Source organism: Hyla sarda, chromosome 3, assembly GCF_029499605.1.
Source record: "Hyla sarda isolate aHylSar1 chromosome 3, aHylSar1.hap1, whole genome shotgun sequence".
NCBI lineage: Eukaryota > Metazoa > Chordata > Amphibia > Anura > Hylidae > Hyla > Hyla sarda.
This window is the reverse complement of record NC_079191.1, coordinates 233,094,856-233,112,483: the sequence shown is the minus strand read 5'-3', so window position 1 is coordinate 233,112,483 and position 17,628 is coordinate 233,094,856. Positions and strand designations below refer to the sequence as shown.

Here is a 17,628-nt window from a genome sequence, read left to right as displayed (position 1 = left end):
AAAAATGAAAAACGTCTTGTACGCCACTGTTTCCAAAACGGAGCCTCCAGCTGTTGCAAAACTACAACTTCCAGTATTGCCAGATAGCCATTGACTGCCCAGGCATGCCAGGAGTTTTGCAACAGCTGGAGGCAAACACTTGGGAAACACTGCCGTAGGGTAATTTTAATATCGGAGGCAAGTTTAATTCTTGAATCCGGGTCTAACCCTATGCAAATCCCTAATTTAGGCTTCAAATGTGCATGGTGTTCTCTCACTTAGGAGCCCTGTCTTATTACAAGGCAACAGTTTAGTGCCACATATGGGGTATTTAGGTACTCAGGAAAAATTGCCTAACAAATTTTGGGGGGCTTTTTCTCCTTTTTACCCCTTATAAAAAAGGTAAAGTTGGGGTCTACACCAGCATGTTATTTTTTTTTTTTTAAAAGTAATTTTTTTACAAGAACATGCTGGTGTTGCCCCATACTTTTAATTTTCACAAGAGGTAAAAGGAAAAAAAGACACTCAAAATTTGTAACGCAATTTCTCCGGAGTACAGAAATACCCATTATGTGGACTTAAAATGCTTTGCGGCCGCACAACAAGCCTCAGGAGTGTGAGCGCACCATGTACATTTGAGGTGATTTGCACGGAGGTGACTGCTATTTACAGCAGTTCGGACATAAACACAAAAAAATAAAAATAAAAAAATAAAAACACCCACATGTCGCCCCATTTTGGAAATAACACCCCTCACGGAACATGACAAGGGGTATAGTGAGCCTTAACACCCCACTGGTGTTTGATGAATTTTCGTTAAAGTTGGACATGAGAATTACATTTTTTTTTCACTAAAATGCTGGTGTTACCCCAAATTTTTCATCTTCACAAGGGGTAATCGGAAAAAAGCCCACCAAAATTTGTTACACCATTTCTTCTGAGTATGGAAATATCTCATGTGGACGTGAAGTGCTCTGCGGTTGCACTACAGGGCTTAGAAGAGAAGGGCCGCCATTGGGCTTTTGGAGAGAGAATTTGGCTGGAATTGAAGGCCATGTGCGTTTACAAAGCCCCCATGGTGCCAGAACAGTGGTCCCCCCCACTTGTGACCCCATTTTGAAAACTACACCCCTCACGGAATGTAAGGGGGTGCAGTGAGCATTTACACCCCACAGTTGTCTGACTTTTTGAACAGTGGTCCATGAAAATGAAAAATATTATTTTTCATTTGCACAGCCCACTTTTCCAAAGGTTTGTCAAACACCAGTGGGGAGTAAATGCTCACTGCACCCATTGTTATATTTCATGAAATAGGGTCACATGTGGGGGGTCCACTGTTCTGGTGGCACAGGGGCTTTGTAAACGCACATCGCCCCCGACTTCCATTCCAACCAAATTATTTTTCCATAAAGCCAATGGTGCTCCTTCTCTTCTGAGCCCTGTAGTGTGCCCGCAGAGCACTTTACATCAACATATGGGGTATTGCCATGCTCAAAAGAAATGGTGTTAAATTTTTGGGGGGCTTTTTCTTCTATTGCCCATTGTGAAAATAAAAAAATTTGGGGTAACACCAGCATTTTTGTGAACAGAATACCTGTGGGATGTGAAGGCTCACTGTACTCCTTGTTATGTTCCTTGAGTGGTGGTGTTTCCCAAATAGTGTGCCATGTGTTTTCATTTTTTTGCTTTTCTGGCACCATAGGAGCTTCCTAAATGTGACCTCTTCCCAAAAACCATTTCGGCTAAATTTGCTCTCCAAAAGTCAAATGTGGCTCCTTCTCTTCTGAGCACTGTAGTGCGCATGCAGAGCACTTAACGTCCACACGTGGGGTATTTCCATACTCAGAAGAAATGGGGGTTACACATTTTGGGGGGCATTCTCTCCTATTACCTCTTGTATAAATGGTAAATTTGGGGGGAAAAAAACTGCATTTTAGTGCTAAAAAAATGTAATTTACACATCCGACTTTAACGGAAAGTCGTCAAACACCTGTTGGGTGTTAAGGCTCACTGTACCCCTTGTTACGTGCCTTGAGGGGTATAGTTTCCAAAATAGTATGCCATGTTTTTTTTTTTTTTTTTTTTTTTTTTTTTTTGCTGTTCTGGCACCATAGGGGCTTCCTAAATGCGATATGCCCCAAGAAACCATTTCAGCAAAATTCACTCTCCAAAATCCCATTGTCGCTCCTTCCCTTCTGAGCCTTGTAGTGCACACGCAGAGCACTTTTCATCCACATATGAGGTATTTCCTTACTCGAAAGAAATTGGGTTACAAATTTTGGGGGCATTTTTCTCCTTTTTACCCCTTGTAAAAATTCAGAAAATGGGTCTACAGGAACATGTGAGTGTAAAAAATGAAGATTTAGAATTTTCTCCTTCACTGTTTCTACTATTCCTGTGAAACACCTAAAGGGTTAACAAACTTTCTGAATGTAATTTTGAATACTTTGAGGGGTGCAGTTTTTATAATGGGGTCAATTATGGGGTATTTCTAATCTGAAGTCCCCTCAAATCCACTTCAAACTGAACTGGTCCCTGAAAAATTCAGATTTTGAAAATTTAGTGAAAAATTTGAAAATTGCTGCTAAACTTTGAAGCCCTTTGATGTCTTCAAAAAGTAAGAACATGTTAACTTTATGATGCAAACATAAAGTAGACACATCGTATATGTGAATCAATATGTAATTTATATGGTATGTCTATTTTCCTTAAAAGTAGAGATGAGCAAATCGAAGCTGACGAATCCGAATTTTTTACGTATTTCATGAAAAATTCGATTCGCCACGAATGCGAATATCGCCGCGATATCGCCACAGCCCTATATAATTGGTAGCCATGTTCCGGCTAGTCACTTCATTCATTACACTGCAGAGAGATAGGACGGACCTCAGCCTGTGTGTGTGCGCGCTACACAGAAAAGCTTTTTTCAGCAGCGTTTCACCTCCTAGTCACATCAGCGTTCTGGTGGACAGAGAGCAGTGCTTTTTTTTCAATGAAAAGGATTTTTACTTTCAACAGCACTTTCTACAGCATTGTATTACAGAGAGGGGCAGAGAGCTCTGTGTTGCCTCATACATTTCAACTTCATAAACCTTAGCAGAGGAGGCACGAATAACTTTTCAGCATAAATCTGTGTCCTTGTTCCACAACAAATCATCTGCTGGTTATACTAGTCAGTAGACGGTAGTAGTCCATTCCTAATAGTCTGTGAGAGAGTGCAATTTTGGGTTTAGTACACAGTGACTGTGTGCTGCAGCACTGTTGTGTACTGCTGGTGTTGTGCAAAAATACGTATTTTTAAGCCTACTGTAGCGCATTTTTCTGCCCTTATAAGTGCATACCACATACCTACATCTAAGTAGTGTACTATTTTGTACCTGTTAATCTGTCAAGGGCCTAGAGGACCCAGCCAATAGTACACACCTGCTGCTGTTCTAGACAAATACTGTTTTAAGCATAGTGACGCATATTGTACTCCCCTCATATACGCAATAAGTATGTCAGGCAGAGTAGTGCCAGGACATGCACAGAGGAGTGGCAGAGGCCTCATTTCATCAGGCGCAATCAGAGGTCGGAGCAGAGTAGGGGCATGTGACAGCCGGAGTCGCAACGATTGTTCTGAGCTCCTGTGTTAGCTAGCAGTCGTGTCTTGACCAGCAACCCAGCAACTGTGATTGATCGGTTCAGTCGGTCATCCACTTCATCCCAAGTGACATCTGACACCCCCAGTTAACAGTCGGTGGGTTCCTCAGATTCAACCCTCAGTTGGCATGGCCCTCATGCTGCTGCTGCTCCACCTCCAGCCTCTGTCATTGTGCTGCTCTATGGTCTCCTCATGCTGATGCTACCACCTCCAGGCTCTCTCGTTGTGCTGCCATGGATACTGCAAAATATAATTAAGGTGCTGGTCCCCAGCTTCAGAAATTCCTCTGCATTTAGACCACAAGTAAGTATTGAGGATATGCATTACGTAACATAACTTTTCTTAGGATAAAATATATGGACCCAAACATTTTTTTTAATCTAACAAAAGTAAAGGTGTGCAAAAAACACCATGCGCCACCAATGCCACCAAGTATTTATGCTATGCAAAGACCTCTAAAAGGAGGAAGGGAAAAACATGGTCCATTGTAACAGGTGTGGGTAAAAACTTCCCCTGTAAGGCCCTACTCTCGCACTATTAATTCCCTTCTTGGCAAGTACACAGGAACCTCCCCCTATTTCCAACTAAAAACCATCGGCAATGGCAGTATTTTTAGGTTGAAATAGGGAGAGGTTTTTGTGTGGGGCCACCCTTTTTAGGACGAGTAACACACCTGTTCCCTTCCACCTGAGACAGCCTTTTCTTAGGATAAAATATATGGACCCAATTTTTTTTTTTTTTTAATTTAACAAAAGGAAAGGTGTGTAAAAAATCAATAAACAAACACCATGTGCCACCAATACCACCAAGTATTTATGCGATGCAAAGACCTCTAGTCTTACGTAATGCATATCCTCAATACTTACTTGTGCACACCAATACTTTGACAAAAAAGACCGTTTTCTTCTGCCTACCTGCCTCAGCTACTATTTTGATCCTTCCACTCGCCTGATGCCAACTTCTCCTTCTTTCATTCACCTTCATCATTGGGTACTGGTATTGCCACCCACTGCCCTACTCTGTAACCGGGTCACTTTCAGGACTCCTGATACTGCTGCTACCAACTCCAGGCTGTGCCTCAGCCACTATATGGTCTCCTCATGCTTCAGCCACATCCAGGTGGTGCCATTCAGCCACTATATGGTCTTCTCATGCTTCAGCCACCTTCAGGTGGTGCAATTCAGCCACTATATGGTCTCCTCATGCTTCACCACCTCCAGGCTGTGCCATTCAGCCACTATATTGTATCCTCATGCTTCAGCCACCTCCAGGCTGTGCCATTCAGACATTAAATGGTCTCCTCATGCAGCTGCAAACTCCAAGTTGTGCCATTCAGCCACTATATGGTCTTCTCATGTTGCCGCCAACTCAAGGCTGGTGAGAGGCAGGGGCTGGAACAGGTGGTAGCTTGCCTCACGGCGAACTGCCAGCTTGATGCTCACCAGAATGCATACTCAAAAAAAAATGTAAGTAAATTCAAATTAAATAAAAATTACATAAACAAATCTATTTATTCCAATTTTGATGCCATATGGTCTCCTTGCTGCCTCATTCAGACGCTCTGCCGCAGTGATTCTAATAGCGATGCCTGTAATCTGCATGTCATACTGAATAACAGTAGTATTTCCCTAACACAGCACACTCCCTATGCCTGTTAGAACAAAGCAAGCTTTTCTACACCCCTATTGAGGCTCTCTGTAGGCCAGAAATAGCCGTTTTTAATAGATTCACCGCAAATAAATTAGGACCAAACCTAATTTTTTCCAAAAATTCGGCGAATCGGCCGAATCAAATATTTCAGAAGTTTGCTCATCTCTACTTACAAGCATAGAGCTTAAAATATTGATAAATGCAACATTTTCACATTTTTCATGAAATTTTTTTTTCCTTTTCTAAGAAATGATGCATGTATCAACGAAAATTTTCCACTATGTTAAAGTAAAAAATGTCACGAAAAAACTGTCTCTGAATAAAATTCATAAATAAAGGCATCCCAGAGTTATTAATGCTTAAAGTGACAGTGATCAGATGTGCAAAAAATGCTCTGGTCCTTAAAGGGGTACTCCACTGGAAAACATTTTTTTTTAAATCAACTGGTGCCAGAAAGTTAAACAGATATGTAAATTACTTCTATTAAAAATGTCTCTGCTGACAACTCTGTCCATTATAGGAACTGGCCAAATCCCCATAGCAAACCTATCCTGCTCCGGACTATTCCTAAAATGGACAGAGGTGTCAGCAGAGAGCACTGTGGTCTGACAGAAAGGAAATTCAAAAAGAAAAGAGCTTCCTCTGGAACATACATGGGGGATAAGTTTCAGATCGCAGGGGGTCCGATCACTGGGGCCCCCCACAATCTCCTGTATGGGGCCCCGGCTCGCTGGCCAGATAGTGGGTATTGACCACCGCATGAAGCGGCAGCTGACACGCCCCCTCAATACATTGCTATGGCAGAGCTGGAGATTGCCAAAGGCAGCGCTCCGGCTCTGCCATAGAGTTGTATTGAGGGGGCGTGTCAGCCTCCGCTTCGTGCGGTGGTCAACACGCCCATTCCCGGGGCCCCATACAGGAGATCGCGGGGGGCCCCAGCGGTCGGACCCCCAGTGATCTGACACTTATCCCCTATCCTTAGGATAGGGGATATGTTTTTCAGCACTGGATATCTCCTTTAAGGGGGTAAGGGATGTTTATTTTTATGTCTTCAATAGTTTTCATATTACTCACCTGTAGGTACATACTTTTGCTGTAGTTTGGTTTCTCTGGAATCTGTTTACTACACCTCTGTAAAACAGCTTACAGTATGTTTGTGTGTCCAGCAGAGGGAGCTTGAAATTGTGTTTTGTATAATTTGCTTATGGTCTGTGTAATCTGTTTTATTTTGTGTAATCTGTTTTATTTATTTTGTTCAATGTAATTTCTTTACTGTAAAACCTATATTTCCTCGATTTATAGTTTACAGTGCTTATATCAATGGTGATGCGAGGGTAGAACATTCATCTGTACAGCCGCTTTCCTGGTTGGTGTGCTGTGTTAGCTCTGCTTTCTAAAGGTATATTAAGATATTTAAGAAAATTGTGTCTAGTCTGGGTTCTGGACCAATTTTTTTCAACTTTATAGAATTCCCAATGCATTTGGCATATAAGGATGTGAATATTTTCCTAATTGTCCTTTACCAAGTGACATCCTCTGGGAGATACCAACATAATTTTGACCTAGTACTAGCACTAGCACTAGTATATCTTTATCCCGTTTAGAAATCCTGAGGCACTGAAATCATTTATAGCAGGTAAAAAATAATCCACCTGCCTGCTCTACATTTTTTGTTGCAGAGATATATGCAGCATTCATTGCTTCTTATGAAATCTTCAGATGAATGCTACCTACCTTTATCTATCAGACAGATAAAAAAAAAAAGTCCTCTCACTCTTGGGAAATTGGAATTATTCATGTTCAGGCATAGCTTGTGAAATCTTACTCCAAATGCTTATGTATGTCTGGGAGATTCAGAATTTCTGGCTTGCTCCTGCTCAAGCCCAGGCTTCTATACTGCAAGGTTACATTACCTTCATCATAAATTCTTTGTGTACTTTTCTGTTTTCTTTATAGCTGAAATACAGTTTTTTTTGCCAGTTTTAAAGCCTATATAACATCAGTACACTAACATCTTGGAGGCATACTATCTCGCCAAGCCAAACACAGGACCTTTATTTCATATTTAAGTTGTCAAGTAGATCTAACGAAGATACAAGGTGCATAGGTTATAGTTTCTTATTGTATTATTACTTAAAGGAGTACTGCAGCCTTAGACAAATTATCCCCTTTCCGCAGGATAGGGGATAAGTCCGAACGCTGAAACCGTTGCAATCTCCTGTATGGGGGCTGTCCGCCACGCCCCATCAATGTATCTCTATGGTAGAGGCCGAGATGCAGCGTTTGTGCATCCCTGCCTCTTCCATAGAGCTGAATGGAGGGGTGTGTCTGTCGACCTCTTGGTGAGGTCGACAACACAAGCATTAGCTGTGCAGAGCCGCGGCAGTTCCGGGTGCCCATACAGGAGATCGTGGGTGTCCCAGCGGTCTGACCCCCCGCGATCAGACTCTTATCCCCTATGCTGCAGATAGGGGGTAAGTTGTCTAAGGCTGCAGTACTGCTGTAAGATTGGATTATGCCAAGCCATTTTTATGTGACTGTTTTGTTTTAAATGTGCAAAATGGGAAAGGCTATGTAATTTTTTTTCTTCTTTATTAATGTGAGTCATGGCTATTCTCACTGTGGTTGTAGAATTATGTTCCTTTGAGAAAAATCAAATTTAGTTATCCAGCAAAAAAAAAAAAAAAAAATCAAGTAACGTGCCCAAACTGTCTCATAATTTTTTTTTTTAAGAAATACTTACCTCCCTCACTCACTCCCCTGCCAGTGGTATCACTCCTTACATAAATTGTGTATCGTTAAACCTACAAAATAAAGAAAAAGTTTCATTTTTACCAGAAAAAAGACCACCTGTTGGATGTTTCTTCTGCTTTTGGTCCAGAGTGATGAGTTGGGCCCAAGCTGTTATACCCTAATAAAATACTTTTCATAAATAGTATTACAAATGCAATGTTATGGTGTGCCACACGTCCTCTTCAAATACTGCAAAATATGGTCCAAAAAAAACCCCACAAACAGTGCATTAGTTGCTGTTCTTGGCTTTCAAAAAATTATATGGACCCCAGAAATTATGGCATTTTTAAATATAACTTATCCTGCAAAAAAACAAACCATTATATTCCGAAGGAAAAATTTAAAAGTTGGAGGGAAAAAAAAGCCTTGTTGTTAGGGCCCAAAATATCTGGTCTCTACTAATGGCATATTGGCATATTGCTAAAATATGTTGTCACATTTTGATCAGTAGGGGTCTGACACCTGGGATAATCATAGGAATGAAGATGCTATAGTGCTATGGCTTTTTTGCGTTTTTTTTTTTTTTTTTTTTCCCTCCTTAAAAGTGGCATCTTTGCCATCTACTTTACAAAGAACTTGAGTGCTGCACTTTTCAAAAAGATGGGCAGCTTTCTGCACAGATCTATGGTTGGTTAGATTGCTGTGCAGGAAAAAAAAAAAACTGAACAAAGCGCTGTTGCCCCCTTCATTCTCTGGATCAACAGGAAGAACAACAGACCATAAAGTGGTGGCATATCTTAGTAACTTCATCACACTGTATGAGGTAGGAATACTCTTTTAGAGGTTTATTGTGCACTTGTTTATAATATTGATAATTATGAGCCCACAACCATATGTGGCCATGCGTGTGCTATTATTGACCATTTCTCATTGGTGATGGACATGCCTGCTGAATTTATTTGAATCTATTGATTGTTGCAGTTGATATACATTACTCTGTATTGCTTACCGTACATAAGCAAGGAGATTCCGTAAAATGATGCTACATCTTATTTGTATTAGTGCGGTATCAGGAACAGGGTTGACTACATAATGTAACGCTTGGGTTACACTTGGCATGAAAAAAACAGCATGTATAGACAATTAAATGAGTCTTTCATAAAAATGTTCTTAAGAACTAAAGCTATACAAAATAGTCAAATGTTTGCAAATGCTCCTAAAGAAAAGAGGAAATAAAAAACTAGACTGGGACGCATTCATCTCCTTCTCTTCGTGTAAATATATTCCACTAATCTCTCCTAAAGCGACATAATCTGTCATACTGTGAATAGGCTCTTTTGACATATGTCTCATAATTACTGTAAATAAATAATGCCAGGACGTTTCTTTCTCCAAATTTTGTCCAAGGTTGGTAAAGGTGCAGTCTGCCTAACCAGCATATATATGTGTGCTGCGGGGCCTCCTAGTGTACATGGGAATGCATACAAATTCTTTGTTAATCTTTACATTACTATGAATAATTTCTACAATTAAATTGCTAATTTTATTTTGTTAATTTTTCTATTCTCATCAAAATATATTTTCCATTCCTATAGGTTTCAGATGATGGCCAGTACATACTATTGTCTATTCGAGAAGGTTGTGATCCAGTTAACCGCCTGTGGTATTGTGATTTGCACAAGCAACCAAATGGTATTACTGGTAAGTACTGTTCTTTCAGACATATTCTGAGGGTTAGTTGTTGTTTTAATAAACTAAATATAATACATTTAATTGCAGCTAAAAACAGTACTACACTGGAAAACACTTTTTTTTTTTATCAACTGGTGCCAGAAAGTTAAACAGAATTGTAAATTATTTCTATTTAAAAATCTTAACCCTTTCACTACCTATCAGCTGCTGTTTGCTCCAGAGGAAGTTCTTTTCGTTTTGAATTTCCTTTATGGCTGACCACAGTGCTCTCTGCTGACACCACTGTCCAGAACTGTCCAGTGTAGGAGCAAATCCCCACAGCAAACCTATCCTTCTCAGGACAATTCCTGAAATGGACAGAGTTGTCAGCAGAGAGCACTGTGGTCAGACAGAAAGGAAATTCAAAAAAAGAAATGAACTTCCTGTGGAGCATATAGCAGCTGATAAGTACTGGAAGGGTTAAGATTTTTAAATATAAGTAATTTACAACTCGGTTTAACTTTCTGGCACCAGTTGATTTAACCCCTTAAGGACCCAGCCATTTTACACCTTAGGACCCAGCCATTTTTTTGCACATCTGACGACTGTCACTTTAAACATTAATAACTCTGGAATGCTTTTAGTTATCATTCTGATTCCGAGATTGTTTTTTCGTGACATATTCTACTAGTGGTAAAATTTTGTGGTAACTTGCATCCTTTCTTGGTGAAAAATCCCAAAATTTGATGAAAAATTTGAACATTTTGCATTTTTCTAACTTTGAAGCTCTCTGCTTGTAAGGAAAATGGATATTCCAAATAATTTTTTTTTTTATTCACATTTCCAATATGTCCACTTTATGTTTGCATCATAAAATTTACGTGTTTTTACTTTTGGAAGACACCAGAGGGCTTCAAAGTTCAGCAGCAATTTTCCAATTTTTCACAAAATTTCCAAACTCACAATTTTTCAGGGACCAGTTCAGGTTTGAAGTGGATTTGAAGGGTCTTCATATTAGAAATACCCCACAAATGACCCCATTATAAAAACTGCACCCCCCAGAGTATTCAAAATGAAATTCAGTCAGCATTTTAACCCTTTAGGTGTTTCACAGGAATAGCAGCAAAGTGAAGGAGAAAGTTCACAATCTTCATTTTTTACACTCTCATGTTCTTGTAGACCCAATTTTTTTTTATTTTTACAAGGGGTAAAAGGAGAAAATGTATACTTATATTTGTAGTCCAATTTCTCTCGAGTAAGCACATACCTTATATGTCTTTGTAAAGTGTTCGGCGGACGCAGTAGAGGGCTCAGAAGCGAAGGAGCGATAATGGGATTTTGGAGAGTACGTTTTTCTGAAATGGTTTTTGGGGGGCATTTTACATTTAGGAAGCCTCTATGGTTCCAGAACAGCATAAAAAAACACATGGCATACCATTTTGGAAACTAGACCCCTTGAGGAACGTAACAAGGAATAAAGTGAGCCTTAATACCCCACAGGTGTTTCACGACTTTTGCATATGTAAAAAAAAAATTTAAAAAAATTCACAAAAATGTGTTTTTCCCCAAATTCCACATTTTTGCAAGGGCTAATAGCAGAAAATCCCCCCCAAAATTTGTAAGCCCATCTCTTCTGAGTATGGAGGTACCCCATAAGTTGACCTGAAGTGCACTACGAGCGACCTACAATGCTCAGAAGAGAAGGAGTCATATTTGGCTTTTTGAGAGCAAATTTTGCTCAGGGGCATGTCGCATTTAGGAAGCCCCTATTGTGCCAGGACAGCAAAAAAAAACACATGGCATACCATTTTGGAAACTAGACCCCTTGAGGGACGTAACAAGGAATAAAGTGAGCCTTAATACCCAGCAGGGGTTTCACGACTTTTGCATACTTAAAAAAAAAAAAATTCACTAATATGTGTGTTTCCCCCCCAAATTTCACATTTTTCCAAGGGTTAATAGCAGAAAATACCCCCCAAAATTTGTAACCCCATCTCTTCTGAGTATGGAGGTACCCCATAAGTTGACCTGAAGCGCACTACGGGCGAACTACAATGCTGAGAGCAAATTTTGCTCGGGGGGCATGTCGCATTTAGGAAGCCCCTATGGTGCCAGGACAGCAAAATAACCCCCACATGGCATACCATTTTGGAAACTAGACCCCTTGAGGAACGAAACAAGGGGTACAGTGAGCATTTCCCCCCCCCCCCCCACTGGTGTCTGTCAGATCTTTGGAACAATGGGCTGTACAAAATGTTTAATTTTCACAGCCCACTGTTCCAAAGATCTGTCAGACGCCAGTGGGGGGTAAATTCTCACTGCACCCCTTATTACATTCCGTGAGGGGTGTAGTTTCCGAAATGGGGTCACATGTGGGGTTTTGTTTTTTTTGCGTTTGTCAAAACCGCTGTAACAATCAGTCACCCCTGTGCAAATCACCTCAAATGTACATGTAGCACTCTCCCTTCTGGGCCTTGTTGTGCGCCCCCAGAGCACTTTGCGCCCACATATGGGGTATCTCCGTAGTCGGGAGAAATTGCATTACAAATTTTGGGGGGCTTTTTTCCCTTTTACCTCTTGTCAAAATGAAAAGTATAGGGCAACACCAGCATGTTAGTGTAAACAATTTCTTTTTTTACACTAACATGCTGGTGTAGACCCCAACTTCACCTTTTCATAAGGGGTGAAAGGAGAAAAAGCCCCCCAAAATTTGTTAGGCAATTTCTCCTGAGTACGGCGATACCCCATATGTGGCCCTAAACTGTTGCCTTGAAATACGACAGGGCTCCAAAGTGAGAGTGCCATGCGCATTTGAGGCTTGAATTAGGGATTTGCATAGGGGTGGACATAGGGGTATTCTACGCCAGTGATTCCCAAACAGGGTGCCTCCAGCTGTTGCAAAACTCCCAGCATGCTTGGACAGTCAACGGCTGTCCGGCAATACTGGGAGTTGTTGTTTTGCAAAAGCTGGAGGCTACATTTTGGAAACAGTGGCGTACCAGACGTTTTTCATTTTTATTGGGGAGGGGGATGTGTAGGGGGATGTGTATATGTAGTGTTTTTTACTTTTTATTTAATTTTGTGTTAGTGTAGTGTTTTTAGGCTACAGTCACACGGGCAGGGGATTACAGCGAGTTTCCCGCTGCGAGTTTGAGCTGCCGCGCAAAATTTGCTGCATCTCGAACTTGCAGCCTGATACTCACTGTAAGCCCCCTGCCCATGTGAATGTACCCTGTACATTCACAGGGGGGGGGGGGGACCTCCAGCTGTTGCAAAACTACAACTCCCAAACATTCTCAGGCATGCTGGAAGTAGTAGTTCGGCAACATCTTTAGAGCCAGATGTTGCCGAACTACAACTCCCAGTATGCTTGGAGTTGTAGTATTGCAACATCTGGAGGACTACAGTTTGCAGACCACTAATACAGTGGTTCCCAATCTGTGCCCTTCCAGATGTTGCAAAACTACAACTCCCAGTATGCCAAAACTGTCCAGGCATGCTGGGAGTTGTAGTTCTGCAACATCTGAAGGGCCAGATGTTACAGAACTACAACTCCCAGCATGCCTGGACAGTAAGGGCATGCTGAGTATGTGTAGTTTTGCAACATCTGGAAGGGCACAGTGGTCCCAAAACTGCGGACCTCCAGATGTTGCAAAACTGCAACTCCCAGCATGCCCGGACACCAAGGGCTGTCTGGGCATGCTGGGAGTTGTAGTGTAAGGGGACCAGATGGACCGCTTTACGGCGGTCTGGACTGCTGCAAAGGTCCCGTGACGTCGCCGAAGATCCACTCACCTGTCTCCGGGTCTTCAGTGACGAGGTAAGTACCGGGGCTGGTCCCCAGCACTCCCCCGTCCCCCGCCGCGTCCTCCGGTCTTCCTCCCGTTCTCTCCGGACTTCCAGGGGCCGGGCAGGGCGGGAGGAAGTAACCCTGTCGCAGGGGATACTATTTTTACTGTGTAGCGTGCTGATCCTTTGCAGCATTTGTTTCTGGATAGGGGATGGGAGAGAAGGGGCATGTGGATGTGTCCAGTGGAGTCAGGATTTGTTAGTTACTGACCTCCTTATGCACTGTTTACACTTAGGAAATTCTGTCTGGTTTCTACTTGCAACAACCTCACATTGATCTTAATGGAATTCTGCTGCTTAGTTTAAATGTAGAAAGTTCCATAGCGGAACTTGCAATTAAGAATTATATTGAAACAAGTTTAATCTTTTGGTGAAATCCACAAGAGAAGTTCATTTTTCAGTGGAGAGACACTTAGGTCCATGGTAAACAGCCACAACCATAAATACTGATTCTGAAGCATTGTGAACAACACAGATCCACTGTAGAACTTCCTCATTGAATTTCCTCAGTGTGAACATACCCTTATTGCTTTTTGTATATATCAATGTTGATTGTCATTCTGTTTTCTTTATGGGATCCAATTTATTATATACGCTTCCGGTTGTAATAAGGGTAGTTCCCTATTAGCTCTGTTTTCCATGCCTCATTCGAAGCCTATTTTACACCTTTTGGACATATATATATTTGTCACTGGTAATTGTGTATACACAGCATTGCTTTATTCACAGAGGTCCATGAACACCCTGTCTCACTGTGTTATGAGATCACTGTCTATATGGGTTAAGAACACTTCAGCTCCTTAGAACTTGGTTATTGTAAGACATATATATTTTGGGATCTTTGTCTAAACTTGAAAATCTTCAATAAGTCCATGTTATGAAATGCACTAAGCCACAAATGCTTGTACAGTACTGTACTGTAAAACAATAACTACATATGTCTGAAAAATGTCAACTATACAAAATATTACTTTTATTGAGCCTGTTAGAAGCTACAAAACATGATGTACAGTGTAGACTTTATTCTGCTGTTTTCGTGGCTCCCATAGAGAATAAATGGAGGGGGCACACTTTTACAGGAGACTGGTGTCCCCAACATCAGACCCCCATGATCAGCTAGTTATCCCCTGTCCTGTGAATAGGTAATTACTTTACAAGATGGCACAACCCCTTTAATTCTTACCCTATTCATTTAAAAATCTCAGGTATCACTCCTAAATTCCCCATACACATGAATATTCAGCATGGCCAAACATTCATGTTTCCACCATGAGGAGGAAGGGGGAACCGCAGTCAGTCATTCCCTCCCAGAATAATTCCAACATGCCCAACCCTTCTCTCCAGCCACATCATTTGTCTGTTTAAGCTGTATGGTGACCTCCTGACTCTTGATAGTCAACTGAACCCGCTCCAGGTGGCAGGTCCAGCCGACATTAGTCTAAGGTGTATGGCCACGTTTCGCCCTATTCTAATTCGGTGGAACAAATCTGTAGCTTTTCAGAATAAAAACCACTACATTAATCAGCATTCTGTGTATTTTTAACCCTGTATAGTTCATTATTCTGCACCATTTAAAATCCCCCACTCATGCATCTCCAGTTCATTCTGTCATGATGGGGGCAGAGAATCTGCACTTTATTCATCAAAGTCCTTAAAGGGGTACTCAAGTGAAAAACTTTTTTATTTTGAATCAACTGGTGCCAGAAAGTTAAACAGAGTTGTAAATTAGATTTGTAAATTACTTAATTAAAAAATCTTAATCCTTCCTGTTCTTATTAGCTGCTGAATACTACAGCGGAAATTCATATCGTTTTGAAACACAGAGCTGTCTGCTGACATCATGAGCACAGTGCTCTCTGGTGACATCTCTGTCCGTTTTAGGAACTGTCCAGAACAGTATATGTTTGCTATGGGGATTTCCTTTTACTCTGGACAGTTCCTAAAATGGACAGAGATGTCAGCAGAGAGCACTGTGCTCATGATGTCAGCAGAGAGAAAAAGAGAGACCGGAAGGCGGCGCCTCGTGCGTTACCCTGGATAAGGGAGGGGGTTTTTCCCTTGTGGGAAGTGATATGCAGGCTCTATAAATTAGCAGCTCACCTTGAGCATATAGGAAATATGCGTATCACCCCGTGCGGGGTTAATAGAGATGGTGTGGATCTGTGCAGCCCAAAGGTCCCAGGTGTAACCGGATGGTGTCCTGTGGATAACTGGATACGAATAAGTGAAAAACGACCTTAGCAGGCACTCAGGATCCCAGCAGAAATAGTCACATTCAGGTCATAAAGTGGCAAAGTGCGGCAACTTTATTGATGTACAGCATTAAAACAATGACTCGTTTCAGGGTGAAACTACCTCTTCATCAGATTGGCTGTGGTACATCACAGCCAAACTGATGAAGGGATAGTTTAACCCCGAAACGCGTAACTGTTTTAATGCTGTACATCAATAAAGTTGCTGCACTTTGCCACTTTATGACCTGAATGTGACTATTGCTGCTGGGATCCTGAGCGCCTGCTAAGGTCGTTTTTCACTTATTCGTATCCATGATGTCAGCAGACAACTCTGTGTTTCAAACAGAAAAGAATTTCCACTGTAGTATTCAGCAGCTAATAAGTACAGGAAGGATTAAAAAAATTTAATAGAAGTAATTTACAAATCTGTTTAACTTTCTGGCACCAGTTGATTTAAAAAAAAAAAAAAAAGTTTTTCGCCGGAGTACCCCTTTAACTTGCAAACATAACCTAACCGTTTTGAGGTGGACCATTGAAGGTATGCTTTAACCCTTAATAACCCATGATGTTTATTTTTCATTGGGCTTTTAAGGGTGTATAGAGCAGGCTGAGACTCAAACCCACTTCATACCTGGTGGTTTCTGCTAATAGCAGTCAGGGAGCTATTCCCCATTTCCAGCTATTTAAAATTTTAGTTGCCACTGTCGTAGCTGATGGTTTTTAAACGGCCGCCCTATGCATAGGATATCCGCAGTATAGGGGATAAGTTTTAGATCGCTGTGGGCGGCAGCGTTTGGACCCCCGGTGATCTAACATTTATCCCCTGTCCTGTGGATAGGGAATAAGTTTTCTTCCATAATAATTCTCCTTTAAGAAGTTAATATTCTTACTGTGACCCAAATTCAGGTACTGCATTGTTCTTAAACTTATGTACCATTTTCTGGTACTTTTGCTTTTTAGAATATCACATGAAAAACACAGCTCTTAAAATATCTTGTATGTCTATATTTAATTGACATTTCCTGGGTGTGTATGAAACTTGGAGAATGTGCTTGTTTTAGAGATTTTGCATTTGCCATTAAACACTTTCCTTTGGTGCTGTCATTTTATGCAAATCTGGTAATTGAAATCCATTAAAGGAGAAAATTGGATCTCAGCCCTTCTGATACTTTACATAATAAATATTTCACTTCCTTGGTGCCTGTTGGGAAGAGATTTTTGGTTGGGAGTTGGTTTCTTTTATCCACTGATAACCAATTGAAATGATAAAAAATACACAACACCTCAATGAATTATTTACTCAGAATCCATTAAAAAGTTACATTCATTAATATTATATTTAAGATATGGGAAATGTAATGCGCATTTGCTGAGTTAAATAGTAAGATTTATGCTGAATTTGCCTTAATTTTAGTTTAATATACTATATGCAAACAACCTGAGTAGTTTTTCTGTGGCCAATTTTTTTTTTTTCTTACAGTGTAAAATATATTTACTGGGCAATATACTATATTAATATTACCGTATTTATCGGCGTATAACACACACTTTTAAAACTTAAATTTAAGGCAAAAAGCCTGCCTGCGTGTTATATGCCGAAAAGTCTTCTGGTCAATGATTTAAAGCGGCCGCAGCAGCGGCTGCTTAAGTATTAGCAGCACGGCCGCGGCCACTTTAAATTTGATTAAAATGAGCCCTACCTTGTCCGGATCTGCCCTACCTTTTAATCAGCGTCTTCCACACTATCCACCAGTACCTGTGGATAGTGTGGGAGAAAACAAGTGACCGTTTTACTTTTCATTTTTCTTACCCCCCCCCCCCCCTCCCTCATCATTCCCCCATTCCCTGCTTTTCATAGTTTTGTTTATT

At 41.0% G+C, this 17,628-nt stretch overlaps 1 protein-coding gene across 1 annotated transcript in view; it reads left to right on the top strand.

Moving 5' to 3' along the window:
* Positions 1-17,628, top strand: part of PREP (prolyl endopeptidase) — a 182,890-nt gene that overhangs the window by 24,593 nt on the left and 140,669 nt on the right. Inside the window, exon 7 of the mRNA XM_056566220.1 lies at positions 9,601-9,706. Within this exon, the coding sequence (XP_056422195.1) occupies positions 9,601-9,706 (106 nt within the window). The remainder of the gene's footprint in view (positions 1-9,600; positions 9,707-17,628) is intronic.